This window comes from Euwallacea similis, chromosome 33, assembly GCF_039881205.1.
Source record: "Euwallacea similis isolate ESF13 chromosome 33, ESF131.1, whole genome shotgun sequence".
Lineage (NCBI taxonomy): Eukaryota > Metazoa > Arthropoda > Insecta > Coleoptera > Curculionidae > Euwallacea > Euwallacea similis.
The window spans coordinates 1,188,521-1,207,225 of record NC_089641.1 but is presented as its reverse complement, the minus strand read 5'-3'; the positions used below and the strand labels follow the sequence as shown (position 1 = coordinate 1,207,225).

Here is an 18,705-nt window from a genome sequence, read left to right as displayed (position 1 = left end):
ATTTCATCTGGAATGAATTTGGGAAACGTCAAAGGTTTAAAAGTCGTTTATTTATATATCACTCTTGGTGCGAGTTTGCCAAATCATGCCTAAAACGTGTAATTTCTCTTGAATGAAAAATTGGAATTTCCCATATAAAATAACAATTTCTGGAATCGTATATAATGGGTTGTGGAGATTATCGAAGTTGTTATCTGAGTCCCCTCTGAGCTTTTAAGTGTTGTTTACGGAGTGATAAATCTGACAACGTGTAATCCCGGTTGGGACTACATTTCGGTACCCACATACTTACATAATGTCACTAAAAGATAATAAATTAGTCCAAGTTATTTGAAACAAACTAGAAAACAACATTTCTTTAATATTTTGGATGCGAGAGTGGTGTTCAGTTTGGAATCACTTTGATATTTGAGTCTGCCAATAAATAGCTGTTTTTGAAAATGGATGGCATATGAATTACGAGATCTTGGCGAACTCTTTGGATGGGTGCTGTGAAGCTTCATTCATATTGAATAAATCTCCTTTGGACGAATATGGCAGGAAGGAGAGGAAGGAAAATTTATTTGTGTTGTCTATGAGATCACAAATAACGTTTAAAAAAATAAATTCCACAATAGAAGCTCAGGAATTATATAGCTGACCCACTTTTCTTACAGATCAATTCCTTAAATTAATTGCTTCCCATTGAGTTTAATTCTCCATATGCATGTCACGAATTTTTAATTCAGGTGCACCGCTGTTATTGTTTCAAATTGAACATTTACTCGGCATTTTATAGTGACATAGTTCAAGCGCGTTCCTGCTAAAATTCCAGTGCCGTACCCCTCCTGGATTGTGTACAATAACTGTTCAAAAATGAGTTCCATTAAAATTAGTTTCATGCTCATAGCTAAGTCTTCATAATTCGAGACGTCTACGCCACTGTTATTGGTTCACATAAGGTATCTTCTTGGCGTTTTGAAGACACGTTATTAAGACACATTGTTGCTTAAATTCTCTCGCATTCCACCCTTGTTTGAGGTGCTTTTAAAGCCGAGTTTATTAAAATGATATACTTAAAACTGAATTGCTATAAACTCGAAGTTGGTACGTTCATGTTTTCAGTGTCTCGAATGAGCATTTTTTTCTCAGATTCATTAGGGAGAAAATAGACCTTAATTATCCAGCAACTCAAGGATGTACAATGGTCAAGATTTTGAAAGTAATTAATTTTAAAATTTCTCTCTTGTATCGATTTTATTAGCTACTTCAAATTATACATCTATACTTTTCGTTGACTCAAACGGACAATTTTTGTGGTGCTCTATGGGGGATTGTCGACCCTGATTAGTCAGAAACCCAGTGATGTCCCGATTCAGATTTTGAGAATGGTTAATTGTGGACGGAAAATCGTCTCGTAAATTTTATAATTTATTACAGTATTAAGACTGGAACGCCCATGTTTTCCAATAGCCGTAAAGTATTCATTTTAGAGCTTTAGAAAAAATATGAAGCGCTATGATCGAGGAGGTCATTGGCTTTTAATTCACGTATTCTTGTATTCTTGTCGTTAAATTATAAAGGTCTTTCTGCATTAGTTTTTGTTCTTGGAGACTTGAGCATTGTGCGCCTATGATTTCCTGCAGCCCAAAATGACAATTGTTAGATATGCAGAAAATATTATAAAACTTTAAACTCTAGAAATTCAGTGGCATACAGTCCTCGGTTAGTCATATCTAGCAGATATTTTTGTATTCGTTCTTATTAGAGACTGGAGCGCTGAATTTGTCCCATAAAGAGAAAATTATAACGAGTAGTGTCATCTAATATTGCCGTGCATTCATGGCTTTGGAAGTGATAACACGGTACACGGACAAATTAATGTCAAGTCTTCAAAATTAAAACCACATTTGACTGCTTATATAACTATACATTAAGATAAAATTTTTTGCAGATAACAGGTTAATGTATCCCTAAAATAACTCATTTGTCAGAACTGCACGAGAAAAATGCCACCAGTCGGTTAATAAGCGCAGAAACAATAATTATTTGTCCAGAAGAATTTATTAATATGGTTGCAGTGTGCTCATTAAGAAATATTTGCCAGGTCTTACCATCTATGGATGGCTTTTTTTTCTCAGTTAACAGGAAGTTACTCGTTATTGATGAATAAATTGCCCATATGGAAAGATGCCTTTTTGATTTAAGGACGCACTCTTTAATTTTTATATGAACCTCTTGTAAAGCGCCAATTAAATTTGCAGCAGAAGAAACACGCTAACAATTCATATATCATGGAATCAGCTATTTCACCTTCAACTAACTAAAGAATCATATGTTTTAAATGCGACTAACAATAGTTTAAATCTTAATTTGCTTTTTTAATTTCGAGGCTCAAATAGTAGATGAAACTGGAGAATACCATCCCCCAAGTGAATTGCTGTGACTGTAGTGAAAGTCCCATTCTCAGAGTCTTCTTTGAAATTGAGCATCACGTGTGATATCGCGATTTCAGTAATGGTGATATGGCTCACTTATAGGTATACCATAACCGCGGATACTGTACTCATTCTGACGGACTTCCAAATTATGGGAAAATAAATTATGGCTCTTGAGATGTAAAGTGTGAGAAGGGGTGGAAGAGAGAACGTACTTAATAAAAGCTATACAAAGTCCTACCAGAAATGCCCTACTTATTTAGATTTAATATTATTTTATGTACAAATTTAGTCCAAATTTCGAGCCATCATGAGGGCATTGGTCACGAGAAAGGTTCGTCTTAAAGTCCCTTTTATGTGCTGTTTATAGGAAAAAATATGAACGTAGATATAGAATTTAAGACAAAAAGTATTGAAAAATGGTGTACCGTTTTTGGCTTGCCGAACGAAACACTTGCAAGTCCATAGCTATGGCCTCGGAGTTCGCTCTTCAGAAATGCATGAAACGCATATCCATTATTAGCATATTATTTCTAACTTTTTTAAATCAAATAAAGCTACCGAGCAATATTTCTCATAGTCGTGGGAATCATTGTTTCGGCTTATAAAACCCGATTTTATTCTGAGTAATTTGGCTCTTCTTATTGCATTACACACGCTGTCAGAATGGTATTAGTTTGTCGTCATTGCTTATAAAGTGAGAGTTTATGAGTGAATGGCAACATTTAAGTCTACATGGAGGGTAGGGTGTCATTCAGCAGAAATTTCAAACACTTGCATAACTGTTGACTCTGCTGAACGCGGCCAACTACATGCGTGCAAAAGGTTGATGGTTTTTTTTTGTCCTCCGGATACGGAAGGAAATACGTATGAGGAACTATAACATATGAGAAAATTGCTACATGTGTGATAAAAAGCTTTTTGCAAAGTACAAACGGGTTGATGACAGTTATTTTAAGTCACGCATTCAGGATATTTTAAATTCGACCCTCACCATTGGAATCTCAGAAATTAGAGAAGATATGAAGAAGTTTACACGGGGACAAAATGCGCAATTTAGCGCTTGACCAAATGCCGTTTTCAAAATTTAAACTTTCCGCGTGCTTTCGAAGATATACGTAAAAAACTAAACATTGGAGATTTCATTTTTTTTAGCGTTATCTGGCAAGGAAGCCCAAAACTACAAGCATATTTTCATTGCCACTTTTTCTCAACTACACAATGACGTTTTCAGATTTACCATCCGAAGTTTCGTCTTTCGGCTACTATCATCAATTTTATTTTTTCTTATGGGCGCCACATTGGATTTTTCGACATAAAAATAGTCAGATGGCAAATCTGAAAACGTCATCGTGTAGCGGAGGAAAAGTGGCAACAAAAATGTACTTGTGGTTTCAGTCTTTCTTGTCAAATAACACTAAAAAAATAAAAACAAAATCTCCAATTTTTAATTTTATTCGGATATCTTCGAAAGCACTCAAAAAATTCAAATTTTGAAAACGGCATTTGGTGAAATCCTAAATTACACAATTTTACCCCCATTTAAACTACTTCGTACCTCCTCTAGTTTCCGAGATCCCAATGGTGACGGTCGAATTTGAAATGCCCTGTATAACGTTGACGTCTTTGACAACCTAATTGATATTTTTAAAGATGTCCAGACATCTGACAAACTGTCATTCAAGACGTCTTTGATAACCTAACTGACATTGTCAAAGATACTCAAGACATCTGACAAGCTGTCATTCAAGGCGTCTGTCATATCTTTGACAACGCCAATGACGTTCAAGGACATTTTTTTTCTCTATTTTACGAAACCGTGCACAATTAGAAAGGCACTTTCTCACGTTGAAAAAACTCATTCATAGTCAACAAATCTGTCAGATTAGTATAGCCGAGCAAGAAATTTGACCATCGAATGTTTTTACTGAAATTTCATGCATAAAATATGAAGTTGCGCAAACTACCAGTTCTCGTTCGACTGATCAATCAAATATCGCTTGTCACCTAAGGCGTGTCAAAGCAATAAACCGCTTGCATAAACAGATTAACACCTAATCTACTTAAAATTTCATTTGTGTGAGTGTAAAAGCAAACTGATTTCTCTCTCGATGCCAAAAGAGGGAAAAATTGTGGGAAGTATCTTGAGGACTATGACGACGCAATATTTCCATATAAAGAATCAAGAGGAAGAGCACGGTTGTGTGAGGATGCCTAATACTTATGTGAAGAACATAATAAAAGTGCTCGTTTTATCTCCGATGGAATATCAAAAAGTGTTTACCGTTACCTTTAAGCCAAAGCAGACAAGCACAGTGTAATTTTCTGCATCTAAGTATGTGTACCGGAGATATGAAACAAGAGAGGCTACATAATTAGATACAATTCGCAGCTCTTTTCAACACGAAACGTATATCACGTAAAAGCTTAAGCCTCGTGGCATACACTGGAAACTCTTGTCAAAACCTTCACCAAATTCATCATTCTAAAACCATTTAAAAGCGTCTGGCTAGATGAAGGGACCACCTAACGCTCCCTTTACAAAGCAGATGTTTAAGGCGATAACAATAAAACGCATCTTTTGAGTGCCATTATGACAATCTAAAGGAAAACAGTCTGTGTGACCGCTACCTGAAATATTTCATTTTTATGTAAAGCTACGATCCAGAATGCAAACTAAAATTCTTGAATTTACCTTAAAAAGTCTATAGTTTATCATCAATCAGATCTGTTCGTATTTTATATTTACATATATTGTTTAAAATATTTTGACGATTTTTCTATTAGGCAATCAAATCTTGAATTTAAGGACGCAGCAGACTCCTCTATACCACGTTTCGAATTACAATAAGAGGACAATAACAGCCATAGTACTGACCTTTGTAACACGTTTTTCGAGTGTGAAATTCGGGCATTCGGTAGAAGATTAAAGTACTTTTGAAGCACATTTGAATTTTGAATGGTGTTCGCTTTTCAAAACATTTTAAACGGGCCATAATCCCTCCCCTGGTCAGGGGCTACGGCTTTACGTGCATGGGCTTGCGGTGTATTATTTTTTCGTTAGGATATCGGCTTACTAAGGTGGTGTTGAGGTGTATTATTTATGAATGGATATACTCGAGTAATCCCTGCTTAGAAATAATAGTAAAATTGAAAAATAAGAGCTTAAGTATCTTTTCTGTTTTAGCTCAATTCATACGCACTAGATGAAGTACCTACATATTTATGCAGTTTTTTAATTAATTTTGCATTTACATGTAAAGATGTTGTTGAAATGTCCTTATTCGTTCACTCCCGAATTGATCAAAATTTCCTATTGCTCCCACAAATTTCAAATTTAGTCTAATGTGGTTTTCCAAATGGGAATACGCCTATAAAATGTCTTCTGACTCCGAATGTCTTATAGAATTATGACGAATTCTTCGATGGCATTAGGTTATAGAGACGAAATTATACAAGGCACCCTATTGTTTCATAATTTTAGTAAAAAATCCTTTTATTGTAAATAAGGCAAAAAGTGCATCCCAACGTACATTCGCAAATTCTTCATTTTCGAGATATGGGTAGTCAAAGTTTGAAATTATTTTATTGATTGAATTTAAAGAAAAAACCGAAGCTTCTTCTTCGAAACTAGCAAAAATCATCAATGAACTTTGGCACTGCTACAGCACTGAGTGTCTTTAATAATCTGCAAAATTGACTGAATAAATAGTGGCGTTCCTTTTCTAATCTGGGACATATCTATATATGTATGAAACTTGTACGTACAGAATCTTAAGTGTGTTCTATAATCCAAAATACATTGATGATTCCCATAATAAACAGTGGCCAACCTCGAATGTCCTCAATAATCTTCAAAATTCACGGTTGGATTACTTACTAAACAGTGGAGTACCACACCCAGGAACAAAACCTTAACAATTGAGTTTATTTCTCAAACAAATGTTGCACCAGAACATTGTTAAGATTTGATTTGAAGATTGAAATAAAACACTCCAGATTCCCCAAACAACAATATAGGCCAAAATTAAAATTTTGTATCTCTATCCCTGTATCTCAGGAACGAAGCCTTTTTAGGATACAAAATGTCATGATGACGCTTTGATGAACTTTTTGCCCTGTTTTTGATGGTAGAATATACTGTTAAAATCATTTTTCAACCTAATTTTGAGACACCTTATATAAGAGATGTAAGATGTATCCAATGGTCAATGATTGTCATTATTATTGCATTATTCAGCTATTTCTGCAGCTTCTTCAGCAATGTTAAGTGATAGAGAAGAGTAATTGCAAGCAAACAAGTTCTCATGAAGCAGTTTAAGCGCAAATCTAGAGTCTATTGAAATAGATTGCGATACATCGCAAAAGTACTTTTGGAACGCTGATAAAGGCGAATTTGTTATTTTTGAAATGGATGAGTAACAAAAACAAGATCGAAAGCTCAATATACGTTCCCTGAAGATAAAAGTTGTTTGTTTTTTACTCCTTACAGGTCATCGAATACCATCGGACTGAAACATTTCTCGTCCTCTTCGCTCCAATCTCATCAGATATTTTCTTGACTTGTACGTCCTCCTTTCGGGGTCAACATTTCAAGTTTGTTGGACACCCTGTCTCTTTGGATTATCGCGATAAGCCGCGTCTCGCTTATATAGACTGAAGTGACTCTCTCCTTCTTTCCAACTGCGTAAGCTTTTTAGACCACAAGTTTGTTTATGAAATAATTTTTATGTGTGGGAATGCATAAGAGGTAATACACGAGCAGAAGACAGCGAAATTATAATGGAGGAGTATTTGTGAGTTGTGAGAGTACAGTTTACGATACTTTGGAAAAGCGTATCGTCACACGACTTAGGTGTTATTAAAAAGTCACGACTCAGGAAAATTGCATATTGTGAGGTGCTGTTGACCTCTGCAGATTAACAGGTAAACCGATTAAGATCGAGTACCGGTTTGGCGTTTCAGCCGCTTCGTAAAGCGATTTCACATGAGAGAATACGCCAGAAAAATATCCGGCCTACACTCATTTTTGGCCGGAAGCGTGATTTTGGCTTAATATCCCGGTGGGATCTTATTACATGTCTCTTTTGACGGAAAATGTGTTCGGGATTTTATATGTTGACGCCTTCGATCTATAGAACCTGCTATGATTGACAGAGAATCGAGCAGGGAATGTAAGTCTTCACCGCAGAAATATTATCGCTCAGTATACATATTTTTTTACTATAGGCATGCGAGTCTGTATGCCACAGATAAAACTAAAACTGGAAGAAAAAACGCTGAACTCGAAGAGTTCACGAATTCAAGTAAACAAGCTTGAAGTAAGCGAAACGTAAGATGAAGCTCTGAACATAAGCGCAAAATCGAGAATTCCGAAAGATTTCTGAATATTCACACATTTATTTTTCTAAAATTCAGATGTATTTCTATGGTATTCCCGATATACATCCCGAACTTCTCAGACAAAGAGCCCCCTCCAACTGAATATTTGAAATGGTGAGTTAAAAAGCACATCGAAAATTATCGATAATTTTCGGGGAGTTTGCGCGAATGCAAGTTAAGCTTACATCGCCTAAGTGTAACGTTATAAAAAATTATAGATTCCATTTTGTTGCACGAATTCTTTTTAAGCAGACAATTTCATGAATCACATTCCCGAAGAATAAGCCTGCAAAACTGAAATATTCTACTTGTTTACAACATTGCTAGGGCAATCAAGAAAATTATCGCGATAATTGCACTAGTGCAAATTGCCGTTGTAATTCTCCAGTGATTGGTTCAACGTAACAATGAGAAACCAGTATTGCATTGTTAAAATATCAGCTTTGACTGATGAACGAAATCAGCGGCAAAATTTTGCAATCCTCGAGGAAATTCTTGAGGTGCTGTTATTGGCACGTGTCGGCTACTTTAGATCCTCAATCTCCTAAACGGCTACAGATACAGGCTTCATTAAGATGTAAAACAAATGGGATTAGCCTTTTATGGACCCCATTTAACATTTCTAACGAGTCTTTATTTAGCTTAGTCTCTATTGAGACTGATAGAGGTCGAAATTAGGCTCCCAAAAAGGACACTTTTCCTAATTTGATGAATCTTGCATATCCATTCAGAGGTATCAACAAACAAAAAAACACTATTGCGACTATCTATTAGAAACTTTCATTTGAGCTCAATATGCTGCTCTTTCAAGAAGCGCTGGCCAGAATATTCAGCAATCTTCGAAAGCCAAAAACTGAGCCAAATGGTGAATTAAAAAGCACGCAACCTTGAGAGACTTTTTTTATTTCTTGATTCCAGTCGATTCCGGGATAGATGTATTTTTCAAAAATAGATCTTAATGGAATCACATAGTAAATAAATTTAAAAAGTTTTACTTGATACGACCTATGTATGTTATTTCGGTTATTTTTGAATTTTTTAGTGATATGTAATGGTGAAGAAAATGGAAAGTATCAGCAATAGTAGGAATTTCTGCCATGAGCTGGTAATTGTAAGTTCAGAAGAGAAAAATGGTATTTTATAATTTTTTTTCTTGCAAAGAAAGAGTTGAATAATGGCATTTTTTAACAAATTGGTGCACAAAGCTTGCGTAACGCAGAAATCAGGAGACGCTCGAAGAAATTAAAAGGACTCAGTCATACCACACATATCGCTAAAGGTAAGAAAATGGGTTAGAATTTATGTCGGTTTTATATACCTCCTATATGTCTATGTCATGCGACAATACGCAAATACATTCGAATGCGCCTCTCTCGTAAACAAGTTCATAAAACTGACTTCTTCTTTTAACCTTAGATATTTATAACTTCACATTGGTAAAAATAAGAGTAAAATATAAATGACATAAATATTCGGACCACCGATTGCATAAAAATAAACCGTTTCACCTGCCTCGGTTTCGAAAGAGTTATGGACCATCCTGGTTCGGGACCCCGCTGGCTTACACATGTTGAACTGTGCCAAACGCCAGTTTATAATTTTGACACTACAAAGGTTTCGGAACCCCTAAATAATGTGTAATATGCAGTTGAGCAGGAGCCAGATCAAACGATGATAAAAATTCGAAAAAGGTGAACGAACCTATTGAGAACATTCCCTTGATTCATCACAAAATTCCGCTTCAAAAATGGTGACTTGGTAACTGAAGGAAAAAATACCTTTCTATGTATTATCTAATGTCAGATATGGCCTGAATCTATTTATACAAACAGACGAAAATAAACCCTCACTATTGAGTATTGCGAGGATTGCAGTTCAAGGTTCGGACGTGTCATGTCTGAGTCCGAATATTATGAGAGATAAAACAAGACAAGATAAACAAATATTTACTGGTTATCGTTTGCTTAGATTAAACTTTGACATTACCAATGGCTATTTATGTCTTTAACATTTGAGCAACCATAAAAACCGTGTTGTAGGTGACTTTTTTAAATTCAAATACACGTGACCAATTTATGGTGAAAGAACCGGAGGAATAAGAGTGTGTCTTTTACCGAAAATTGTCCCGTTCTCCAGATTAACGGAAGAAGAAAACCTTGTAAATTTCGCTAAATTATCAACAATATGAGGAAATAAATGATAAAAGACGATGCTAAAACACATTTTAACTTAAGAGAATAAAACGATAAATCTGAGCTTGTCTGCTAAGTGTGTAGGACAAACATATTTACCATCAAAATTCCAAAATGATTTTATTTTCCAAAGGGATCGTTTGATTCGTAATATCCTACTTTCTAGCTTATCAGAGGATGCAGAATTCTCTTTTATACGTCCACAACTTAATTTATTGAGAGGCGGTCAGTCCATCGTCCTGAAGGTAGCAATATGACCAAAACATTAATTGCAAGATTTTATTCTTCATATATGTACAAGGTATAATACACTCACTTTCACATGAAATGCACCACCCAGTAATAATAATAATTAAGTTTTGTAATTTTGGCAAAATAATGATTCATAATAGAGTATCAAATGATCAGACTTTCAGTTAAAAGATACATTTGATAATGAAAAAATTAATAATAAGTGACATCGTCTCGTACGGCAATGCAAGCACGTACTCTTCGCGGTATGCTTTGAAACAAATGATCAATATCTTCCTGGGGTATTTCATTCCATGCTACCTCAAGATGATGTCGTAGGTCATCCACATTGTTTGGAGGCGTCGGTAAATTTCGAAGACGGCGACTCATCATATTCCAAAGATGTTCGATGGGCGATAGATCCGGTGACCGTGCAGACCAAGGCAGTATTTCCAATTGTGCTTCTTCCAGGTACCTTCGAGTAATGTTCGCACTATGTGGTCTTGAATTATCCTGTTGGAAAATGCCATTTGGTAAAGTTTGCATGAAAGGTACTAATACTGGCCTCAGAACATTGTCAATGTAGCGACGTGCGTTTAGGGTGCCTGGAACGAACACAAGAGAAGATCTTCGGCCAACACATATCGCACCCCAGACCATAACACTAGGTGTTAAAGCTGTGTGGCGCCTTTCAGAAAATTGCAAATTTCTTCTTTCACCTCGGTATCGTCTTACTCTTCTACAACCATCATTGATTCATAAACAAAATCGCGACTCGTCACTGAAGACGATATTGTTTCACTCATGATTCCAATCAATTCGTTCTTGACACCAAGCCAATGTGGAAGCTTGGTGTTGGGCGGTTAGTGACAGTCGTAGATTTGGGCGGTATGAATGCAGGCGAAAAGACAACATTCTTCTGTAAACTGTTGCCATCGACACCCGACGATTTAGAGCTCCCATCCAATCTACTGCAACAGACATTGTTGTTTGAAATCGATCACCAATGGCCATCCGTCTAAGAAGTCGATCTTCACGTGCGTTGCTGCTACGGGTAGGACGTCCAGCTGGACGATGTCGCTGAACCCCTTCTTCAGACCACGAAGACCATATTCTCGCAATCGTGGTGTGGTTCCGATTCATTCTTCGGGCAATCTCACGAAAAGAAAGTCCACCCTCCTTCATGCCGATAATTCGCCCTCTATCAAAATCCGAAACGTGGGAACAATTTCGACGCTGTCTCACTGGGGGCATTTTGAGATGTCTTGTTCACAGTTCAACAACAAAATAAACTGATATTTCCATGTAAATATTATTTTATTTATTTACAATTGAATAAAAAATCTAATAGGTCGATGACAAAAAAACCACCAGCATTCTTTCTTTTTTACTGAAAGTCTGATCATTTGATACTCTATTATGAAGCATTATTTTGCCAAAATTACAAGACTTAATTATTATTATTACTGGGTGGTGCATTTCATGTGAAAGTGAGTGTATATTCATATATAATGTATCAACTTGTGATTCATTTAATAGCATTAATCTCCAAAAAATTATTTCAATATATTAAGCTGCTGGTAGTAGATTCAAAGATCAAACTACAAGAAAATATGTGAATCCTATGTGAAAGACCCGAAAAAGATCTAACCTTCCTTATTCCTCCTGTGTTACATTAGCAAAGTCTTGCTTGGAACCATCACCTTTTTCAAGTTCTTGTCGAATTATTCATTATTTATAATTTTTTCTAAATATAAAGCAAAACAATGATTCTAGTAAGTCTAACTCCGGCTCGTAATTAAATGCGATTGAAATCATCATGTAACAATTATATAACATTTCTTCTATTGCACTGAATCAATATTCAGATTATTGGAATCTGAATATATTCAATAATATCAGGAATTATTGAATCAATAAATCCTGATCTTCAATCTTCTTCGTTATTCTGATATTTTCAAATGATTGGATCAATTATTGCCCAGAATCATCAACATGTTCAAGTTTTTCTTGGCAATTCATTCTTTTATTATTTCCGAATTCAGTTTATTTATTTTCTTATTTCTTTCATTCTTTTTCCAGTTTGTTTAATTATTTACCAAATTAAGCTACCCGCACGATTTACCTATTTTAAACATGTTCATTTATTTTATGATTTCAGTCAGGTAGAGATAGTGATCATGATCTGATATATTTCTGCGATATAAAATGTGTTTTATAAAGTAAATCCGATGTAAATACTTATGCAGTTTCTGAAAGACTGGCCTATAATAATATATTTATGCAGAGCATTACCTTAGTATATCTAATTGGAGGGACATAGTCAACCTCTGGGGCAAACTGGTGGTTTGACCCTGGAAACCGAACTACCAGTGAAGTGCAACCCTGGGAGACTTCGGGCACCTTATAACTTCATTTATGTTGCTTATGCGCATCTGATTCTAGGACTTAGATGACTAGCCGGATGAGTATCACAAAGACCAACACCGCTTAATGACTCTTACCCAGTGCATGCCAGGTGAGGTGTGCCTTCCAGCACTGTCCTCAAATATCCCCATCTGCAGGAACGACAGTCCGGATGAGCGGACCTCACCTACACGATCCGCGGACACCTTAACAACTTCGCCGACTCACCGGCGGACACCACAGTCTCAAAACAATTATTGCTGTGTCCCAAACTACCCGGCGGAGCAAGTTCCTACACATTTACTTCTTTCCTTAGCCCTGAAAATGTCTTATTCTCGGTAGTGGCCCCGGCATCAGAAACGTGTCATTAAGTCACCCCTTGATCCTTTCGTCGCAGATCAAAAGTCACTTGTCGTTGTTGCCATGACGCCTCCCGATTACTCCATCGAGCACGAAAACCACTTGACAGGTGGGAAAGCGTAAACAACAAACAAAACGGTGCGCGAAAAAAGGCCTCAATCACACCACCACAAAAATAGAGTCTCAATACGTCACAGATCGCGCATGTCTTCGACGCACTTCTTGACTCAGAAACGGGTACACATGACAACCATGCGAGAGATCGCGCACTTGTGAGGCGATCATGTACCGGGCAACAGGGCATGCGGCTCGCGCGCTCGGGCCACGCCTATAGTGAGGGGTGGTGGGAAATGGGGGGAGCTTACGGTGAGGGACTCTGGGACCATGGCGATTAGAGAGGGGGACGGCACAGAAGGGATCTGTGGTCGCATATGAATGAGATTGACGATTGTGTCGTCGGCTTTTGGCTTTTTGGGAGAGAATTTTCATTCTGTGTTAAGCTCTTTTCAGTTTTTTGATTTATAAGGAGGAACGTGAGTTTTAGGACGTAGCGATCATCCTGATGTTAATAGCCGGAGATCTCTGGATGGATTAAATCGAGACGTTTCATGTTTAGGACATTTTGACCCATAGATTGTATAGGTCAAGATATTCGAGAAAACGATGAGAGATTTTCTGCTTGCGAAGCCCTTATCTTCCTCAAGTTTACATGGATCTCACTCAATCACTTTCTGGTTAGATTTTCATTTGACTATTAAATGTCTGGTTACCGCAAAATCGAGATCCTCTTTAATACCTAGCACATGCCCCCTTTTGTCAAGTATTTCGACTGTATCGAAAGCTCAAAGGGCTTTCCGAAAGTATGTTTAACTGCTCGGTGATAAGCTCGAGCTTAGAATTCTTTATTGTCTACCGTCCGTCAGGGCCTTCAATCCCATCTTTTAATATGCTTAAAGTGTGTACTCCTACTGAATTTTACAATTCTCAGAATGATGATGAATTTTAGTTGATGATTTTATATAGCTAAAGAGCGGATGTATCTCGCTTAGATTCAGCTGCAGAATGAAATTTATTATTAACCATAAACATTTTTTTTTCTTGCTATTTCTTGCATTACTCAGTATGTTAGGAATGATATCCCCTAGACATCCAAAATACGGAATTATTATCTATTGGGAACATCGCAGTTCCAACATTGCCAAATTTCCTTATAGCCTGATGTAGGTACCCAGGGAAGACACGGGCACTCTTTGGCGCCTCGACCCAATCTTGATTCTCATTTTTACGACTTTGACGCGTGTCTGCTTTTAACTCCCGCGGAGAGGGTCACAAAAACACTAATTTATTGGTTTTAGACATCGCTAGTGATCATCAGAAAGACTGGTTAAGCTGTCAAAATGAAATCGATCTTTTGCCATCTTATAGTCTCGCATCAGGTTGAGGCGCCAGTGACCTGGTCCGTTATAAAAATATCGAAAATCATAAACATTTTTGGGTATTTTCTGAGAAAAATTACCAAACATGATGGGCCATTTTTTTAGGTTTCTGAATGAGATTCAAGACCGACTATAGCGGGTTTTTAATGAGGCAAGAAATAAAAAGGGCTCCCAAAAAGATAACTTTTCCTAAAACTAACCGAAAATGGATGTACATCCCACAGTTTCTGAGATATTAACAAAGAAGTATTTTCTTTGAAGAGTAACATGAACTAACTTGGAATACTTGGACCGTTGCAGCGTGGAATATATTCGAATATCGTTGCTGTATTGATTAAAAAATTTTTAATTATCAACAAAAAATGATAATTTTGACGGAATTTATTTTGAAGCACTGTTCCAATGGCCGGCTATGACGCATATGTGAACGACTGTGTGAGATTTCACCAAGCTCAGTTCTCAAGCTTTACACGAAGAGAATGAATGTTAATATACTTCGCAAGATAACGAACTTTAAGTAGGAAAATTATTAATACTCAATAATGTGACTCCTGCTGGTGATTGCTCATTCACCATCAAAAGCGTTAATTTTCTTTGGTTTATTATATATGCAGAATGTCCATTATACTCTATAAAAATGTATTTTTAATTAAAAAGGACATCATCAAAACTAATTTGAATTAACCTGCGGGTTATTATAAGCGTATAATGTCAGAATTTCGTTTAACACTTGTCTCTTTGGAGTGAAAAAAATATTGACATGAATTAAAAATAGAAAATGTTAAGAATGATCGAGATTAAGTAAAAATGAAGAGAAACTTAATTTACACGACTGAATTACCGCACAATTTTGTTCTAAATTTAAAGAAGAAAGCAATACTTTCTTGTGCCCTTTAGTGACTGGTGGGGAAATGTTTTGAATATTCCTCTTTGGGGCATGATCTTTAAAAATGTGCGTACAATCTCAAAAAAGTTTTACTGAAATTGATCCACAGATTTAAAAATTGTTGATAAAATTTGATTGGAACGAATTTATGTGACTATTTTATGCCAGAAAGCGTCGATTCTACAAATTGCTGTTTAAAATATTTGCAAATTCTAACGATGCCATTCAGGACACCAAAATTTTAAACATGCCGAAAGATTTTAGACAGGCTCTTAAATTTTCTCAAAATGTTGATAAATCCTTCAGATTTTTAAAAATAAATTGCAATCTACATAATCAAATACAACTTTCTGAGACACCACTGTACCATAGTATTTTTTAAGACTCTTAAGAGAAGGGATCGTAAGTAAAAGGTTGCTATTGAAGATTACTATATTGGGGTATTGAGGGTGAGAACGTATTTATAGATCATTTGTGTTTAAAGGTTTTTTTTAATGTATTTTATCTTGCCTTAGAAGATGTTTAATGAGTTGGTTTCTTTGTAAATTAATATGACGTTAAACGAGGGAAGAATTAGAAAAAGCTAAAAACCTGGTTTTACACCATGAGTATTTCACAATTTATTATTGTGCTGTTAAATGATCATGATGTAATAAAAATTGCGATGGTGCAAAACCAGACCTTTGCATAGCTTTTTGTGTAATCAATCCTCATTTAATCGAATATTTTTTGTTCCTCCTGTTATTACACAAAAAAAATTTCAAATAATCACCCTGTATAATAAAAATCATATACTGGGTAATTATTTACTGCTTTCCATATATTTTTAGCAAGAAACTAGAAGTTCCGCCGATATTCGTTTTATGGCAACAACCTTAAAAATAGTTATCTTGACGACGTGCCTTTTTTTAAATTTATCTGAACACTATTAAATATAAAACAATGTAAATGATTAAAACTATTTAAAAAAAAGTTATTTAAATTGCTAGTTAGCGTGGAACCACATTCGTTGCAGGGGTACTGCCAAACTGTATTTGGTATGTAACAAAAATATGTTATACGTTGTGAACCCTTTGGCATGATTTTTCTGTATATTTATAATGTTAAAATACAGATGTTTGCCATTATTATTATCTTACACGTACTTTCCAAAAATCTCGAAAATTACGCCACACTTTTCGTAAAACCCATGGAAAAGGCCTCTCAAACACAGATCACCCTTGTCGAGTTGAGGAACATTAAAAGCAAGAACTTTTGCGCCCTATAGGCCTTTGCACTGACGAACTTAGCACCAACGGTTATTGTTGGCAATAATACCAACAATAAACCGAGCTTGTAGAGTCTCGGTTTGCCAGTTAAAGTCACGAAATTTTTGATAATAAACGGAGTAAGCCAAAGTCCTTACCAAACAAAATTAATCGGTTTCCCAACCCCTTATGGGTTATGGTCAAACTTGAGTGGTTTATTGCCAAAAATTACATGCCAACTTTGATGAACAAACCATCTTTGAATGTAGACCCACGTCAGGTTTGTTGGTGCAAATGACCACAAGACAGTGAAGTATCCACAAACAGTTGTTGGGGAGATTCATTCCTGATGCCCATCGATCACTTTCGTAAACACCCGTGTCATCGAAATTAGTCATGTGGCATGGCCTTGAAAAGATGATGGCTACATTTCCACCGACGGCCATTTTAATTAGCCGTAATTGAAAAGGTGTTGAATGGTCATTTCGAAGCAGCGTTGCCCCGGTCCTCCTGAGTGACGGACGACCATCTGTAACAAAAGAGAACAGCTTTAACAAGCTGCGCATGGAATAGATTTTCAAAGCTTTTCAGTGGCGTGGAAGCTCCATTACCAATATCTATGAACCCCCACAGTTCATACATTTGCAAAGTCATTCAAGACGAGAATGTTCACAATTTTTTAAAATTCTTGTTTGTGTGGAATTCCAAGGATATAGTGCAAGGGGATTAGCAAAACGGATGGTCAAAAGTCCCTCCGCCACTGCAGTCATTGGCCTTCCCTTGGCTCAAACTCTTCACAATGGTTCCGTATTGTCTAAGCAAACGTTCCAACTGATCGAACGGTATACCGTACACCTTAAATATTTACCGATAATGGTCTTTACACACTACTTAAATCTCATTGTTAGAGACTACCTAATGTTTAACTCTCTACAAATAGACAAACACCGATAAAATCTGTCAATCTTTAAACGGGATCCCGTGAGTACCATTTACCATTTGTACCATTGTTTGTTTAAATATTTAATATTGTGTGTGTGTCGAATACTTTAGATTGGAGGCCGATTACGATCTGGTCAAGTACTTTCGATGCGTCTGATAAGGTAAATGCTTGTTTGTTGATAAGCACCAGGGGGAAAGATCTTTTTAAAATTCAGCAGCAAATAAAAACCAATTGATTCGTTATTTATACTAAAAGGGAAAATGGTCACGGAAGGCCAAAGCTTCCAAAAAAAAATATCAAGGAGGAAGTATCTGCAATGTAAATTCCTAAGAATATGTCCTTATCCTTGGGCTAGTCTCCCTTTAAATCGACCAATTTGTTTCGGATTTCCACGTTCTTCTAATTTGTCTGATTCAGATTCCTTTGAAGCTATTGGAACGAAATATCCCTTCTAGGAAACATTGTTTGCGAAACAGGCGCCCAATATTATTATTTACTTGGGTTAGAACTGGAGAAAATATGAGAAATGGCTTAAAAAGTTGACCTTTAAGGATACAATTTTATTGGACGATAAACACCATTGTTCAATTCCCAGTTTGTGAAGTTTCCAAGTTATGGACGATTTTCATCAGCTCATCTTTGCCCAATATTTAATTAGCTCCTCCTCCTCTGACCGACACTTTTAAGTAAAACTAATACGGTGGTATAACTCCGGCTTTCTCATTATTCTTTTCTTCCAGAAGTTTATTAGGAGTCACTATGCTATGATGCTATGCTTGAAGAATAATTGTTAAAATTTCAATTACAGGTAAAGTAGTATTGCTTTGTCGCTTCTGAGGGGTAAGCTTTGAAGGCTCTTCATTTGGTTGATATGGTACTAGCTTTCGAACTGCTAAAGATTTGCGACCAAAAGATCTCCGATGCTCTAGCAGATTTTATTGCGACGAAGATGGAGATATCGCCGCTAAATCGGTTCTTTGTACATCTTCTCAAAAGGCTTGTTATTTGATGAGACTGTTCCGATCAAAGACTCCGAAGGTGTAATATAAGTGGTATCCTATATGGTAGGCAGTTGCTTAATCTAAATTGACCTCCATTTTAAACCTTACTATGGTAGACTAAGTGCTATACTAGATTTTTGATGCGCGTTCTTCGTATTATAAACCTCGTAATCGCTCTTCTATGATGGTCATGGTTCACGGAAG

The 18,705-nt window shown here is 36.3% G+C and overlaps 1 protein-coding gene across 2 annotated transcripts in view; it reads right to left on the bottom strand.

Moving 5' to 3' along the window:
- Positions 1 to 13,274, bottom strand: part of ap (apterous) — a 79,093-nt gene extending 65,819 nt beyond the window's left edge. For both annotated transcript variants that reach the window (XM_066404128.1, XM_066404129.1), the window contains exon 1: positions 12,727 to 13,274. In XM_066404128.1, the coding sequence (XP_066260225.1) occupies positions 12,727 to 12,780 (54 nt within the window). In that variant the 5' untranslated portion in view covers positions 12,781 to 13,274. The remainder of the gene's footprint in view (positions 1 to 12,726) is intronic.
- Positions 13,275 to 18,705: the final 5,431 nt, after the last annotated feature.